Below are 14,544 nucleotides of genomic sequence, written 5' to 3' on the forward strand. Positions count from 1 at the left end.
TCAAGTTATTGAATAGAGTAGCAAGGAAGTCATGTTACAGGATGTTGGTGAGACTGCACAGTTTTGGTCATCCAGCAGTAGGAAAGATATTATTTAGCTGGAAAGGATCCAGAAAAGATTCAGAAGAATGTTGTTGGTCCTGGGGAGAGGCTGAATTAGCTGATACTTATCTCCCTCAAATGTAGGAGGCTAAGGGGTGACCATACAAAGGTTTATAAAGCCATGAAAGGCACAAATAAAGTAAATAGTCATTGTTTTTTTTCCCCCAGGGTAAGGAAAGCTGAAGCTAGAGGACATAGATTGAACATGAGAGAGGAAAGATTTAACAAGAAGCTGAGAGGCACCTTCTTCACATCACGGCTTGTGGGTGCATGGAACGAGCTGCCAGAGGAAATGATAGAAGTGAGGGTAATTATAACACTTAAAAGACATTTAGACAGGTACATGGAATGGAAAGATTTATAGGGAATGAGACTGGCTTGGTCAACATGGACAAGTTAGGCTGAAGAGCCAATTTCTGTGCTATGCAACTCTATGGCTGTCATCACACAAATTGATGGAGTTGCAAAAGTCTTTTCATTATAACAACTAAATTTTCAAAATAAAAGCTGCAGTATGGTATGGCAGTGCAATAATATTCCTTTGTTAAATATTGGTGTCATTTATGGTGTAAAACAGCAAGCGTCAAATACAAAGCAGACCTGTACTTGTATCGAAAACCCATTTTTTTCTTTCCACAGATGCCATCCGATCTGCTGCGTATCTGCACTGTTCACTTTTCTTTCAGGTTTCCAGGAGCTTCACTCTCCTGCATTAACTCTCCTACTTCTGTTAACTCTGTTCCCCATGGATCATCTCCCTCTGCCAGATGACACTGAAAGTAACTGTGTTAGCTAAATAATCTTGATCTCCAGATTTAAAAAAGGAAATAGAGAGAATTCAGGGAATTATAGACCAGTGAGTATTATTACATCAGTGGTGAGCAAACTATTGGAGAATAATCTTAAGGGCAGGATTACGAGCATTTAGAGAAGTGCTGTTTTCTCAGGGATAGTCAACATGACTTTCTGAGAGGACGATCGTGCCTCACAAGCCTAATTGAGTTTTATGAGGAAGTAATGAAAGAACTGATTATGGTAGGGCAGTAAATGTGGTGTTTATGGATCTTAGTAAGGCATTTGATAAGGTTTCCCATGGGAGACTCATTCAGTAAGTCATGAATGAGATCCTCAGAATTGACTTGCCTGTAGAAAACAGAGAGTCGTAGTGGATGAAAAATATTCTCTCTGGAGGTCCTTGACTAGTGGGGTTCTCCAGGGATCTGTTCAGGGTCCCCTCCCTACACTTTATGATTTTTATAAATTATCCTTTCTTTATAATGGGTCAATAAGTGTGCAGATGATACTGAGGTTGGAGGGACTATGGATGGTGTTGAAAGCTGTTGTTGGAATTCAATCCGGATAAGTGTGAGGTGATACATTATGGTAGTCAAACCTGAAGGCAGTGTACATGGTTGATGGTAGGATACTTAACAGTCCGGAAGAACAGAGGAACGTTGGGTTCCAAATCCTTAGATCTATCAATATCACAGCACAATTTGATAGGACAGTTAAGAAGACCTCTTGTATGCTGGGCTTCGTTAATTGGGAGATTAAGTTCAGGAGTCATGATGAAATGTTGCAGCTCTATAAATCTCTGGTGAGACCACACTCAAAATATTGCTTATACTTCTGGTCACCTTATTACAGGAAAGATGTGGAAGCTATGGAAAGGGTGCAGAGTGTTGCCTGCCCTGGAAAATGTGTCTTATGAGGCAAGGTTACCAAAGCAAGGAGAATGGGAGGTGGCTTAATAAAAGTCTACAAGATAATGAGACATAGATATGGTAAACAGTCAGGACCTTTTCCCAGAGGACATCTGAACAAAATGAAGGGTGGAATATTTAGGCGAGACATCAAGGGTAAGTTTTTTTTACAGAGAGTTGTGGGTGTCTGGAATGCATTGCCAGGGGTGATTGTGAGAGGATGGAACATTAGGGGCATTTAAGAGACTCTAAGACAGACATATGGATGAAAGAAAAGTAGAGGGTTATGTAGAGGGTAAGTATAAATAGGTTGGCACAACATTGAAGATCGAAGGGCCAGTACTGGGCTGTAGTGTTCTATGTCCTAATTGCTACTGCTTTTGCTGATCAGATTGTCCCATAATTTTCACTTAGAATTCAGAAAAACGCCCTTCTTCAGAAAGAAGTCTATTTCTCATTGATAAAGTAGGAATAAATGAGGCAAAAGCTCAATACCAAAGAATTCAACTGTGAGTAACAAAGATCAGCAGAAATCTCAGTCAGCTTTACGGGTCTTACCAAGTGGAATATCATCTGAAGTTATCTTACATTGAGCATCACAAATACAAAAACTCAACTAGAAATGCCTTGATATGTCAATCATCAGAAATGGACCAGAGAGTTGTGGGTGCCTGGAGTCGGGAACGTTAAAACAATAGGGGCATTTAAGAGGCTCTTAGACAGGCACATGGATAAAATAAAAATAGAGGGTTTGGTTTTTTTTTGGTCGGTATATGTAGATTGGCACAACATTGTGGGCTGGAGCGTCTGTTCTATGCTGTAATGTTCTGTGTCCAACAAGATGACATTAACATCAACTTCATTTCTGTTAAACCTCTCCTCTGAGTCTTTCTCTTTCCCTGTCCCTCAGACTCCGTTCCTCCACCTCCACCCCTTCCCTTCCCTCTCCATTCAGAGAGCTACCACCCCCCACCCCATCAATTCTCAGCTTTTCTCTCCTTCTGCCTTCCCATCCATATTCACCGAGGGCCTTTTACCTGTTCAGCTGTCTTCACCCCCCTCCCCCTTCTTCCCTCCTCTCCTCTCCTCTGTCTATCTTTTTATCCAGGTGTCTGCCTGTTTTTGATGACTGGCTCAGGCCCAAAATGTTGATTACCCTTTACTTCCTATAGATGCTGCGTGACCTGCTGAGTTTCTCCAGCACTTTTGCGTTTTGCACAATCTTGGTCTCCACTTTGTCACAGACATTCCCTTGGTTCTCTCCATTTTATCTGAAAGTTAAAACACACTTGATGTCTCACTTTTTAAGGTAATTGAACTGAAACGCTAAATCTGTTTCACTCTCCACAGGTTCTGCCACACTTGCTAAGTAACCCAAGCATTTTCTCTTTTTATTTTAGATTTCCAATCTTGATCATTTTTGGTTTCCTTTTCAAAAACACCCTCTTCTGTCCTCATTGCAATTAGAGGTAACAGTAACATCCCCATTATCCAAGATTCAAGTGACCGTCAGCCTCAAGCAACGGGCAAAAACAAAATAGCAGAAAATGAATAGGCAAAAAATACAAAACATTGGCACCCCTAGGTTTCAGTTCACCAATCATGCAATGCGCAGTCTCAAGTAACTAGAAAATTCACTTATCTGGCATCTTCCATTTCCCATTCATGCCAGATCCCAGGGGTTTTATTGTATTTCCCTTCTTGAGGCTATCGTGATTCTGGTACCTGGTACATATGAAGTTACATATTAAATGTGAGATATGAAGTTACATATTAAATGTGGGATATGAAGTTACATATTAAATGGCCTTTTTCATCTCTTTCAAGATTAGGGTTGGGCTGTGGTTGTTGTGGATAATATGGCATGAATGGAGTTGAAGATGTTTGTTGGAAATACATGGTCACAGATGGTTGAAGCCTTCCTCCCATCCAGTGCCACTCTCTGTTCTTGAATTGAGGCAGAGAGTTGGAGAGCTTTAGGAAGGGAGTAGAGCAGGAGGCTAAGAACACAGCCCTGTGGTGCTCCAGTACCAATGGAAACTGTGGAGGAGAAGTTCTTATCAATCTTTACTGATTGGATGTGAACTCCCAGGTCTTTGAGTTTGCTGATCAGTTTTGAGGGGATGATGGTGTTAAATCCCAAACTGTAGTCAATAAAGAGCAACTTTACTGTCAAGGTGTACCAGGGCTTTGTGTAGAGCCAGTGAGATGGCATTCACTATAGACCTGTTTCTATGATAGGCGAACTGGAATGTATCCATGTCACTGCTCGGGCAGGAGCTGATCTGCTTTATCACCAGCCCTTCAAAACACTTCATCACTGTAGATGTAAGTGCTATTAGTTGATCATCGTTAAGGCAGGTTACTGCACTTTTCTTGGGCACCAGTATGATTGACGTTTGTTTGAAACTGGTGGGTACCACACCACGCTGGAGTGAGATATTGAAGAAAGCCATGAATACCTGGGTAAATTGATCAGCACAGATCTTTAATACTCAGCCAGGTACTCCATTTGGGCCAGATGCTTTCCTCCGATTCATTCTCCTTAAGGCAGCACTCAGATAAGGACAGAATGGGATTGTCTGGGGATGTGGGGATGCCGGGGGGGGGGGGGTGGTGGGATGGGGTGGGGGGTAGTTTTTTGCTGTTTCTGTTGTCAAATTAGGTGTAGAAGGCGTCGAGTTCATCTGGCAGAGAACCTTTGCAGTCTACTGCTTTATCGGATTTAGTTTTGTAACAGTTTATGGCATTTAGGCCCAGCCACAGCTGTTGGATGTCCCTTGTTATTTCCATTTTCATCCGGAATCTCCACTTCACCCGGGATATAGCTTTCCGCAGGTCATACCTGCTCCTGCGGTACTGATCTGGGTCTCCAGACTTAAATGCTGCGACCTGGCTCTCAGCAGGTTCTGATTTCATTGTTAATCCAGGGCTTCTGGTTGGGGAAAACCCTGAATGATTTGGTGGGGACACACTCATCCATAGCAAGTGGTAGTGGATGGTTGCTTTTCAGAATGGAGGCCTGCAATGAGTGGTGTGCTCCAGGGATCTGTTTTTGGATGTTGTTTATTGTTTATATCAAGGATCTGGAAGATAACGGTCAATTGGATCAGCAAGTTTGCTGATGCCACAAAGATAGGAGGCGGAGTGGACAGTGAGGAAGATTTTCAAAGCTTATATTGGAGGATCTTGACCAACTGGGAGAATAGACCAGTAAATGGATGATGGAGTTTAATGCAGACAACTGTGAGGTATTGCATTTTGGAAGAGTATATCAGAAGGACGTACAGTATAAATGGTCGGGCACTGAGGAATGCAGAGGAGCAAAGAGGCCTGGGGATAAAGGTACATTTTTCCCTGAAGGTGGTGTCGCTGGTGGACAGGGTTGTAAAGAAAGCTTTTGGCATCTTGCCCTTTATAAATCAAAGTATTGAGTATTTGGTGTGACCAAATTTGGAATATTGTGTGCAGTTCTAGTCACCTAGCTACATGAAGGATAGCAATAAAATTGAAAGAGTGCAGAGAGGATTTACTAGATGTAGTTGGGTCTTCAGTAGATTAGTTACAGGGAAAGATTAAACAGGTTAAGATGGAACAAAGAAGAATAAGGGAAGATTTGACAGAGGTTTACAAAATTATGAGGGTATAGACAGAGTAAATGCGAATAGGCTCTTCTCATTTAGATTAAGAGGGATAAATATGAGAAGACATGGCTTCAAGGTGAAAGGGGGAGGTTTAGGGGAAACATTATGGGAACTTCTTCACTCAGAAAGTGGCAGGAGTGAAATGATGTGATGGGTGCAGACTCAATCTTGAGTTTTAAGAATAAATTGGAAGATACATGGATGGGAGAGGTCTGGAGGGTTATGGAATTGGAGCAGGTTATTGGGACAAGCAGAACAAAGGTTAGCACAGACAAGAAAAGGCTGAATGGCCTGTTTTCTATGCTGGACTGTTCTATAGAGCACAGCCAGGTGATCAGACTTGGTAAAGTGAGGTCTTGGGAAGGAACGGTAGGCCTTCCTTATCTTGGTGTTACAGTGTTCTGGTACAGTAGGTTACACAGTGATGGTCGTTAGGCAGGCCTGGCTAAAGTCGCCGACTAAGATTTGTAGTGCATCAGGCTGGGCCATCTCGTGTTTACTGAGCACACCATGCAGCTCTGCGAGTGCCTCCTTGTAATCGGCATCAGGAGGGATGTAAACTCTGGTGGGAATCTCAGATAGATGGATGAGTACATAAGTAGATTAGAAAAAATGCAATCACTATAGCCCAGATGTCATGGAGTGACAGTAGACAGGAATCCATCATGCATTGACGTGATTTATTTTTTTCTGAATTTAAATAACATTTTATAGGAAGCCAAATCAAAATGTTTCACAATGAAGAAGCATTGCCAATAAATTTTACAATGGAGTAGTGGGGTTGTGGATGTGATGCAGAGATGCTGTCCAGGAGAATACAAGGGCAATTAGTCTTAAAATCATAGATTGTAGCTTTTATTCAAGAAGGGGGAGGTGTAAAGACAAAGGCGGGCAATGTGGTGATGATGGAGAAGGCAATTTTAATCATGGAACAGCTGTTGCTCAGCTCAGTTCCCAGGTTAGTAAAAATGTACATATGCATGTCTTGAGGCCTTGAATTTATTTAAAGCCAACAATCTTGAGCCTTGGGCTAAACTAATGTTTGTAAATAGCGAACTTTAAGCATGAATCACATTTGATCAACTAGTTAAAGCCATTCTCTATGTATATTAAGCATGTCATATGGAATTTTGTTCAATTAACTGTGTGCAGATTGTGTCAGGCAAATAGTTCAGGATTGTTACAAGATTGAATGTCTTTTGCACTATATTAGACCAGGTCTATGGAAGAGCCATGAACAAATAATGAGTTTTATACACCATGATTTCCTTCAGTTCAAATAATTGCTTAGTTTTTTTTCTTCTTTGGCTTGGCTTCGCGGACGAAGATTTATGGAGGGGGTAAAAAGTCCACGTCAGCTGCAGGCTCGTTTGTGGCTGACCAGTCCGATGCGGGGCAGGCAGACACGATTGCAGCGGTTGCAAGGGAAAATTGGTTGGTTGGGGTTGGGTGTTGGGTTTTTCCTCCTTTGCCTTTTGTCAGTGAGGTGGGCTCTGCGGTCTTCTTCAAAGGAGGCTGCTGCCCGCCAAACTGTGAGGCGCCAAGATGCACGGTTTGAGGCGTTATCAGCCCACTGGCGGTGGTCAATGTGGCAGGCACCAAGAGATTTCTTTAGGCAGTCCTTGTACCTTTTCTTTGGTGCACCTCTGTCACGGTGGCCAGTGGAGAGCTCGCCATATAATACGATCTTGGGAAGGCGATGGTCCTCCATTCTGGAGACGTGACCCATCCAGCGCAGCTGGATCTTCAGCAGCGTGGACTCGATGCTGTCGACCTCTGCCATCTCGAGTACCTCGACGTTAGGGGTGTGAGCGCTCCAATGGATGTTGAGGATGGAGCGGAGACAACGCTGGTGGAAGCGTTCTAGGAGCCGTAGGTGGTGCCGGTAGAGGACCCATGATTCGGAGCCGAACAGGAGTGTGGGTATGACAACGGCTCTGTATACGCTTATCTTTGTGAGGTTTTTCAGTTGGTTGTTTTTCCAGACTCTTTTGTGTAGTCTTCCAAAGGCGCTATTTGCCTTGGCGAGTCTGTTGTCTATCTCATTGTCGATCCTTGCATCTGATGAAATGGTGCAGCCGAGATAGGTAAACTGGTTGACCGTTTTGAGTTTTGTGTGCCCGATGGAGATGTGGGGGGGCTGGTAGTCATGGTGGGGAGCTGGCTGATGGAGGACCTCAGTTTTCTTCAGGCTGACTTCCAGGCCAAACATTTTGGCAGTTTCCGCAAAGCAGGACGTCAAGCGCTGAAGAGATGGCTCTGAATGGGCAACTGCTTAGTAATAGCACAGTAAAGCCCAGTCTGTTCCATATGCTTTGTTTCTTTGTTTTATGTCTTTAGACATGTTAAGATTTTTAAAATTTGAACAACACCTTTCAGAAAAGATGTCACATGAGACAAGCAGAACTGTAAAAGCTGATACAGTAAAACCCTGCCATCCAGCACCTGTGGAGATTGTTCGATGCCAGATATGTGTATTTTCAGGTTGCTTGAGGTTACGGATTATATGATTGCTGAACTAATGGCGAGGCACAGCAGTTTTAAACTTCTGTATTTTTAATCTACAGTATGTATTTTCTGTGATGTTGCAATGAATCTCATTGTTCTTTTCTATAAGAATATGAAGAAAATGTCTTTCAATCTTGAAATGAAGCCAGCAGGCGCGGTTCCAGAGTCATTGGAATTGAGGGCATTCACCCTTTTGATGCTAATGCCTCCTCTGTCCCTTGGTCAAAAGTGGATGGCATCACTATTTTGTTTCTTCCGTTGGTGTGGCCTGTGATTTTTGACATCTTACAGAACCACATAGAATTTGCTCATCTAGCCAGCATTCTAACACCAAGAACACACAGAAATGCTGGAGGAGCTCAATCAGTCTCGCAGCATCCATAGGTTGTGCATATATTATCAACGTTTCGATCCAGAGCCCTTCTTCAAGAAATGTGCTTAAATATAAATTTTTCCATTTAGACATACAGAATGGTTGCAGACCATTTTGTCCCATGAGTCCATGCTGTCCAATTTAACACCCCCTGTATGTTTTGAACATTGGGAGGAAACCAGAGCACCTGGAGACAAAACCCACGCTGACACGGGGAGACCATACAAACTCCTTACAGACAGTGCAGAATTCTAATCCTGGTCCCGACCGCTGGCACTGTAAAGGCATTGCGCTATCCACTAAGCCACCCTTTAAATGAATCTGCAAGACCGGCTGAGTTCCTCCAGCATTTCTGTGTGTTTTCACTACACTCACAGTGTCCAGTTCAATACAGTAAAACCCCCGGTATCTGGTGACTCTGTGGACGGGTAGATGCTGGATAAGTGAAACTTGCAGCTGATTAAGGTTGCATGATTGTCAAACTAACGGTCGATTTTAAACTTTTATATCTTTTACCAATTTATTTTCCGTGATTATTTTGATTGCATGAATTCCAGATAAATGGGTAGTTTTGTAGTTCTTAAATTCTTAGCAATGCTGTCATTGTACAGTCTTCTTGAAATAATGAGGCTGTGCATGTGTTAGGTAATAATGGGCAGTACGGTTACCATAATGGTTAGTGCAATCCTGTTACAGTGACAGTGACCCGAGTTCAAATTTAGTGCTGTCTGAAAGGAGTTTATATGTTCTCCCCTTGACCTGCGTAGGTTACCTCTAGGTGCTTTGGTTTCCTCCCATCCTCCAAAACCATACTAAGTTTGTAAGTTAATTGGTGTAGTTGGGAGGCACAGGCTCATGGGGCGGAAAATCCTGTATCTCTATATATTAAAAAAAAACTGAACCCAACTACGGTATCTTGAAATTTACTTTTGCCAAATTACATTTGGACAAAAAGCCTCATCTATTAAGTGGTTCCTGTCCAATAGTTGTGTTTCAAGTAGCTGCACCCTGACCCTGATAACAGGATTTTGTGAGTTCGTCACATTTCGAAGACGAGTACAAATGACCTCTGCCATTGATAGAGGGAAGCACACACCTGTGAAAGGGGAAGCCTTTTGCATGGCATGTCAAACCTTAGCCGTTGCAGCTGGATTAGAAAGATTTCAGAGTACTGCTCTGAACAAGACTGAGAGCAGTGGTCCTCATGCTCTGACCTGTTTTCAACATGGCCATCGCTATGTTGCAGTTTGTTCGAGTTGCTGTGGGGGAATTGGTGCAAACCACTTTGATTCAAAGTTGCTCGAGGAGTCATTGCAAATTGTTCTCTTCTTTCTGAATGCTGTTAAATCAGAGCGAGATATTACACCTCCTCAAAAAATGTTGAAGAATATTAAAGGTGCCATTCAGGTTTCTCGACAACTCAAGTCTTTTACCACAGACCAACAAAGGCATGCTCATGTTCCAATATGAATGGGAAACTAAGACAAGGAATTTTGGTTCATTCTGCATTCTTTCAGTCGAGACTTTGGTCCCCAGAGTAAACCTGGAATTTTCCCCTTGCAGCTACCTGTGGTGAACTGATTAGAAATGCAACTGTCGGCTGTATCATATCGCCCAATTTTCCTGGTAACTATAGCAACAACTTGACCTGTTATTGGTTGATTGAGGCTCCTGAAGGACAGAAACTCCATCTGCACTTTGAGAAGGTTGCATTGGCTGAAGATGACGACAGGTAATTTCTGCAATAAATGTTTCTTGCTTACAAGCAATTGATTTGTGCAAACAAATAACTCCCATGAAGTATAAGAAACTTAGGGCTTCTCCATGTGGACCACAAATGGAGAATGAATCAACTGTTACAAGTGTATGGCAGGGATATGTAAAGGCATATTTTAAAGTAGCTTCAAACATTAAATATATATAGTGAGCTCTGAAATCACAAACATTTATAGAAAATATAGGTTTTATAGAAACTGGGGGCGGCATGTCTAGTATAGCGGTTAGTGCAATCCTGTTACAGTGTCAGCGGCCAGGATTCAAATCCAATGCTGTCTGTAAAGAGTTTATACATTTTCCCCATGTCTGTGTAAGTTTCCTCGGGGTGCTCTGGTTTTCTCCCACTCTTTGAAAAATACCAGGGTTGTAGGTTAATTAGATGTAATTGGTAGGGTGGCCATTCCAAAAGGAGGACATGGTCATAGGTTACTACACACACACACACACACACACACACACACACACACACACACACACACACACACACACACACACACACACACACACACACACACACACACACACTGTGTTTGCATTTGTTGTTTTTGCAATACCGTGTAAGACTTATTAAATGTTTTGGAAACACTGTATATCTATATGGTAACCTATGACCTCCTTTGGAATGGTCAGCGTTGTAATTGGGGTGGCTCTGGATCATGGGCCAGAAGGGCCTGTTACTGTGCTGAATGTCTAAATTTAAAATTTTTGCATTTAATTTAAATTTATGAACTCTTTAGACTGTGAAATGAATGGAAAGTTAAAATGAACAATTCCTTCAAGGATATACTTGAAATACCAAATTTCTGTCTTATTATGTTCCTAATCTAAATACTGGTACAAAAATATTTATCTTACCATTTATTATCACTGAATAAGAAACTACCTTTATGATTATGAGAGTTTATTGTCATTTACATAGTGCAATATTCAGATGCAACGAAATTCCTTGTTGCTGTAACTACACAGTTACAAAAAACACACTAACAAAAAATGAATATAAACTAAATGAACATAATGCACCACAAGAGAAAAATGGTGAATATAAAAGTATAAATAGATACATATTTCACAATATGCAAAATTTTTATCAGCCATGTATTTTATCTAAATGGAGTATGTCTTTGAATAAACTTCTGTTTACCAGACTCATCATTCGGAATGGGAACAACATTGATGCTCCTACAGTTTACGATTCCTATGAAGTGGAATATCTACCAATTGAAGGCATTGTCAGTGAATCGGAGCATTTCTTCATTGAATTGACCACAGACAGCTCCGGTACATCAACTGGACTAGCTTTAAGATATGAAGGTAATGGTTCAGTCTTTCAAGGCAGCTTCTAAATGGTTTACTATGTTTCATACCTGTTGGATTTGCTATTTAAAAATAGAGGGAAATGTTTCAAAGATTTGTGAATGGAAAATGCATTTAGTTAGATAAAAACAGATAATCTATTTTGGTTTTTAAAGTCAGAGACTAGTTTCTCAATGGTAAAAAGATAGAGGTAATTGAGGACCAAAACATAACTTGTGACCCTCTGTGCACTGATTATTAAATAGAAAGGGCAGCACAATTGTCGTAGTGGTTAGCGCAATGCCTTTTCAGCGCCAGCGATTGGGTCTGGGGTTCAAATCCTGCGCTGTCTGAAAGGAGTTTGTACATTCTCCCCATGTCTGCATGGGTTTTTTTCTGAGGGCTCTGGTTTCCTCCCACCCTTCAAAAATGTACCGGGGGTGTAGGTTAATGGAGTGCAAATTGGGTGGCACCGACTCGTGGGCCGAAATGGCCTGTTCCCGTGCTCTATGTCTAAATTTAACATTTAAATAGAAAAACAATCAGAACTATATTGAATTACTGGTTTTTCCACATTATGAAATAATGTGGTAAATATGAATACAAATATTTGTTAAATTCTACCTTATTTTCTATAACAATCTCTTCTCTCTAATTTCAAGGGACCCTCATTTACTTTCAGTCCTCATTCTGCAGAATTTCTTATCATCTGTTTTTGTCCTTTTTTTTCCCCCTTTTAATCATATTTCTGGTCATCTTAAAAAAGATAGTCCTAATCTTTGGCTTTCGACTCCACTGCATAACGTTGTCGGGCATATTTTTGTAATTAAAGCTTAAAACTCTCATCATAGCTGATTTGAATCACGTTGTAATAAATCTTCCTTGGGGGATTTTCTTCTTTGTGGTCACTACTTCAACCTGTGTAAGTTCACAAATATTAGTATCTCAAATAACCTTTTGCTTCCATACAGCTTTCCAAAACCTGTGCACATTTTGAGGTTTCTCAGGACCACCCTGGGTGCCTTGATTTGTCAAGATTATTTGAAGATTAAAGACTCCTTCAGTTATTATATCGCCTTTGATGCAATCGCTTGTAATTTCCGGAGTGACAGTCTATCCAATGGTGTAGCTGTTAGTAAAATACCTATAAATGCTTCCACAAGTGTTATGCTCCTTGTTTATCTCAGACAGTATTGGCCCTGCTTCCTGATTCTCTGAATCTGAATAATTTCTGATTGCTGCTGTAATTTGTCCTTCATTATTAAGTCCATCATCCCTATATAACCCACCGAACTCCCTGCTGCTTTTTTATTCTTCTTGTCCCTTCTAAATGGCATCTATCCAGAATGTATCTTGAATCTGGTCACAGCAATAACTATTGTTACAAACACATTCAGTTTTATCCACCATTTTACAGATGCTGCTCACTTTGAGATAATGTTCGCCTTTTATCACCTTCGCTGATGTATTCTTGTCTCTCGCCTCACAGTCCCTTCTTGCTTTTCATCACCAAAATCAGTACTCAAATCATTTATTGTTAAATTATTTTTCAAATTACCATATGTCTCTTCACCCTGGGCTTTCTCCTAATCCTTTTTAATTTGGTGACCTTTCTAAAGTTCTGTTTAGTCCTGTTAATTTTGGCCTGATTCGAATATGCCTCTTTGCTACATTCAGTCCAAGTGCCAACTTTGTTTCTTAAACCACATTTCAGGTCCCCAAACCAGACATATTTTGTCCTCTCCACCTTCTACAGGGACGGCTCCCTCTGTGAGTCCCTCATCCACTTCTCCCTTCCCATCAATCGCCATCTTCCCTTACCACCATTTGGGGCTCCAAAGAGCCCTTCCAAGTGAAGGACAAATTCACATTGTGAATCTGCAGAGGTTGTCTACTGCTCCCATTGTTTACTCCCCTACTTCGGAGAGACAGGATGTAGACTGGGAGATCACTTCGTTAAGCACCACTGCAATAGCAGGGATCTCCCAGGGGCCACCCCTTTCAATCCTCTGCCCCATTTCCCATACCGACATACCTGTCCATGGTCTCCTGCACTGCCAGACTGAGACCACCTGCAAACTGAAGGAACAAACAACACCTTGTATTCCATCTGGACACCCTCCAACCAGATGGCATTAACACCAACTTCTTACCTCCAGCTCTGCATTCACAGAACTACCCCCCCCCCATCTTTTCTCTCCTATCCATAATCCAATTGTAGACAACACTTTTCCTATTCTAATATATCCTAATGTCAAAGTATCGTCTTCCAAAGCATGAGATGCGATATCCCAAATTTAGATCTCTTTAATCCAATAAATCCAACTCTGTGACTGTTATTTTATGAAGTTTTAATTTGGCATAGGTTCGCATCAAGACTTTAATAAAGGTGAATAACAAAACATTTACTGTATAAAGATAGTCCTTGAGACTCTAATTACTTAAAAGTTGTTATAAGAACAGCAATAGCTAAAGATTGCTGTAAAAACACAATGATATCTCGCAATACATAAACTTAAAGAGATACAAAGATATGTAGAGATAATAAATTTAAAGAGAAATTTCTTGCGCTCACATTTCCTTCACATCTTGTAGGGAAAGAGCAAGGGGTTAGCCATGGTGGATATTACAACATATTACGTCATAGTCACTGCAGAAACAATAGTTCTCTTAAAGAGACAGCCACAAAATTAACTAAGAATCAAAAACACAAGGTATTAACCTTTACACCAATTATTGCCTTTAGCCTGTTGTCCTGTGCTGCTCCTTCCCTCACTTTTTTATTCAGGTGTCTGCCTTCTTTTTCCTCATAACTTGATGAAGAGACCAAAACACTGTATCTTTACCTGCAATGAATGTGGGCTGATCTGTTGAGCTCCTTCAGCTTTTTTCTGTTTTCACTTCTATCACAGCATCTGTAGACTTTCATGTTTCACTCCTGTTATGTTGCAGACCAGCAGCAATAGAAATTCTCCAAGGCAGCATTACATATTTCTTTTGAAACACTATATTTATTTATAACTACCAGTACTAATAAAATAACATAACATACTAGTCAAATTGTGTGTGTGTGTGTGTGTGTGTGTGTGTGTGTGTGTGTGTGTGTGTGTGTGTGTGTGTGTGTGTGTGTGTGTGTGTGTGTGTGT

General features: G+C 41.2%; 1 protein-coding gene across 7 annotated transcripts in view; it reads left to right on the forward strand.

Annotated features, from left to right (window-relative positions):
• The window catches only part of sez6b (seizure related 6 homolog b), an 813,765-nt gene that overhangs the window by 679,794 nt on the left and 119,427 nt on the right, over positions 1 to 14,544 (forward strand). For all 7 annotated transcript variants that reach the window (XM_069911066.1, XM_069911061.1, XM_069911062.1 and 4 more), the window contains 2 exons: positions 9,893 to 10,061; positions 11,250 to 11,416. In XM_069911066.1, coding sequence (XP_069767167.1) covers positions 9,893 to 10,061; positions 11,250 to 11,416 — 336 coding nt within the window. The remainder of the gene's footprint in view (positions 1 to 9,892; positions 10,062 to 11,249; positions 11,417 to 14,544) is intronic.

Source organism: Narcine bancroftii, chromosome 14 (assembly GCF_036971445.1).
Source record: "Narcine bancroftii isolate sNarBan1 chromosome 14, sNarBan1.hap1, whole genome shotgun sequence".
NCBI classification, from domain to species: domain Eukaryota; kingdom Metazoa; phylum Chordata; class Chondrichthyes; order Torpediniformes; family Narcinidae; genus Narcine; species Narcine bancroftii.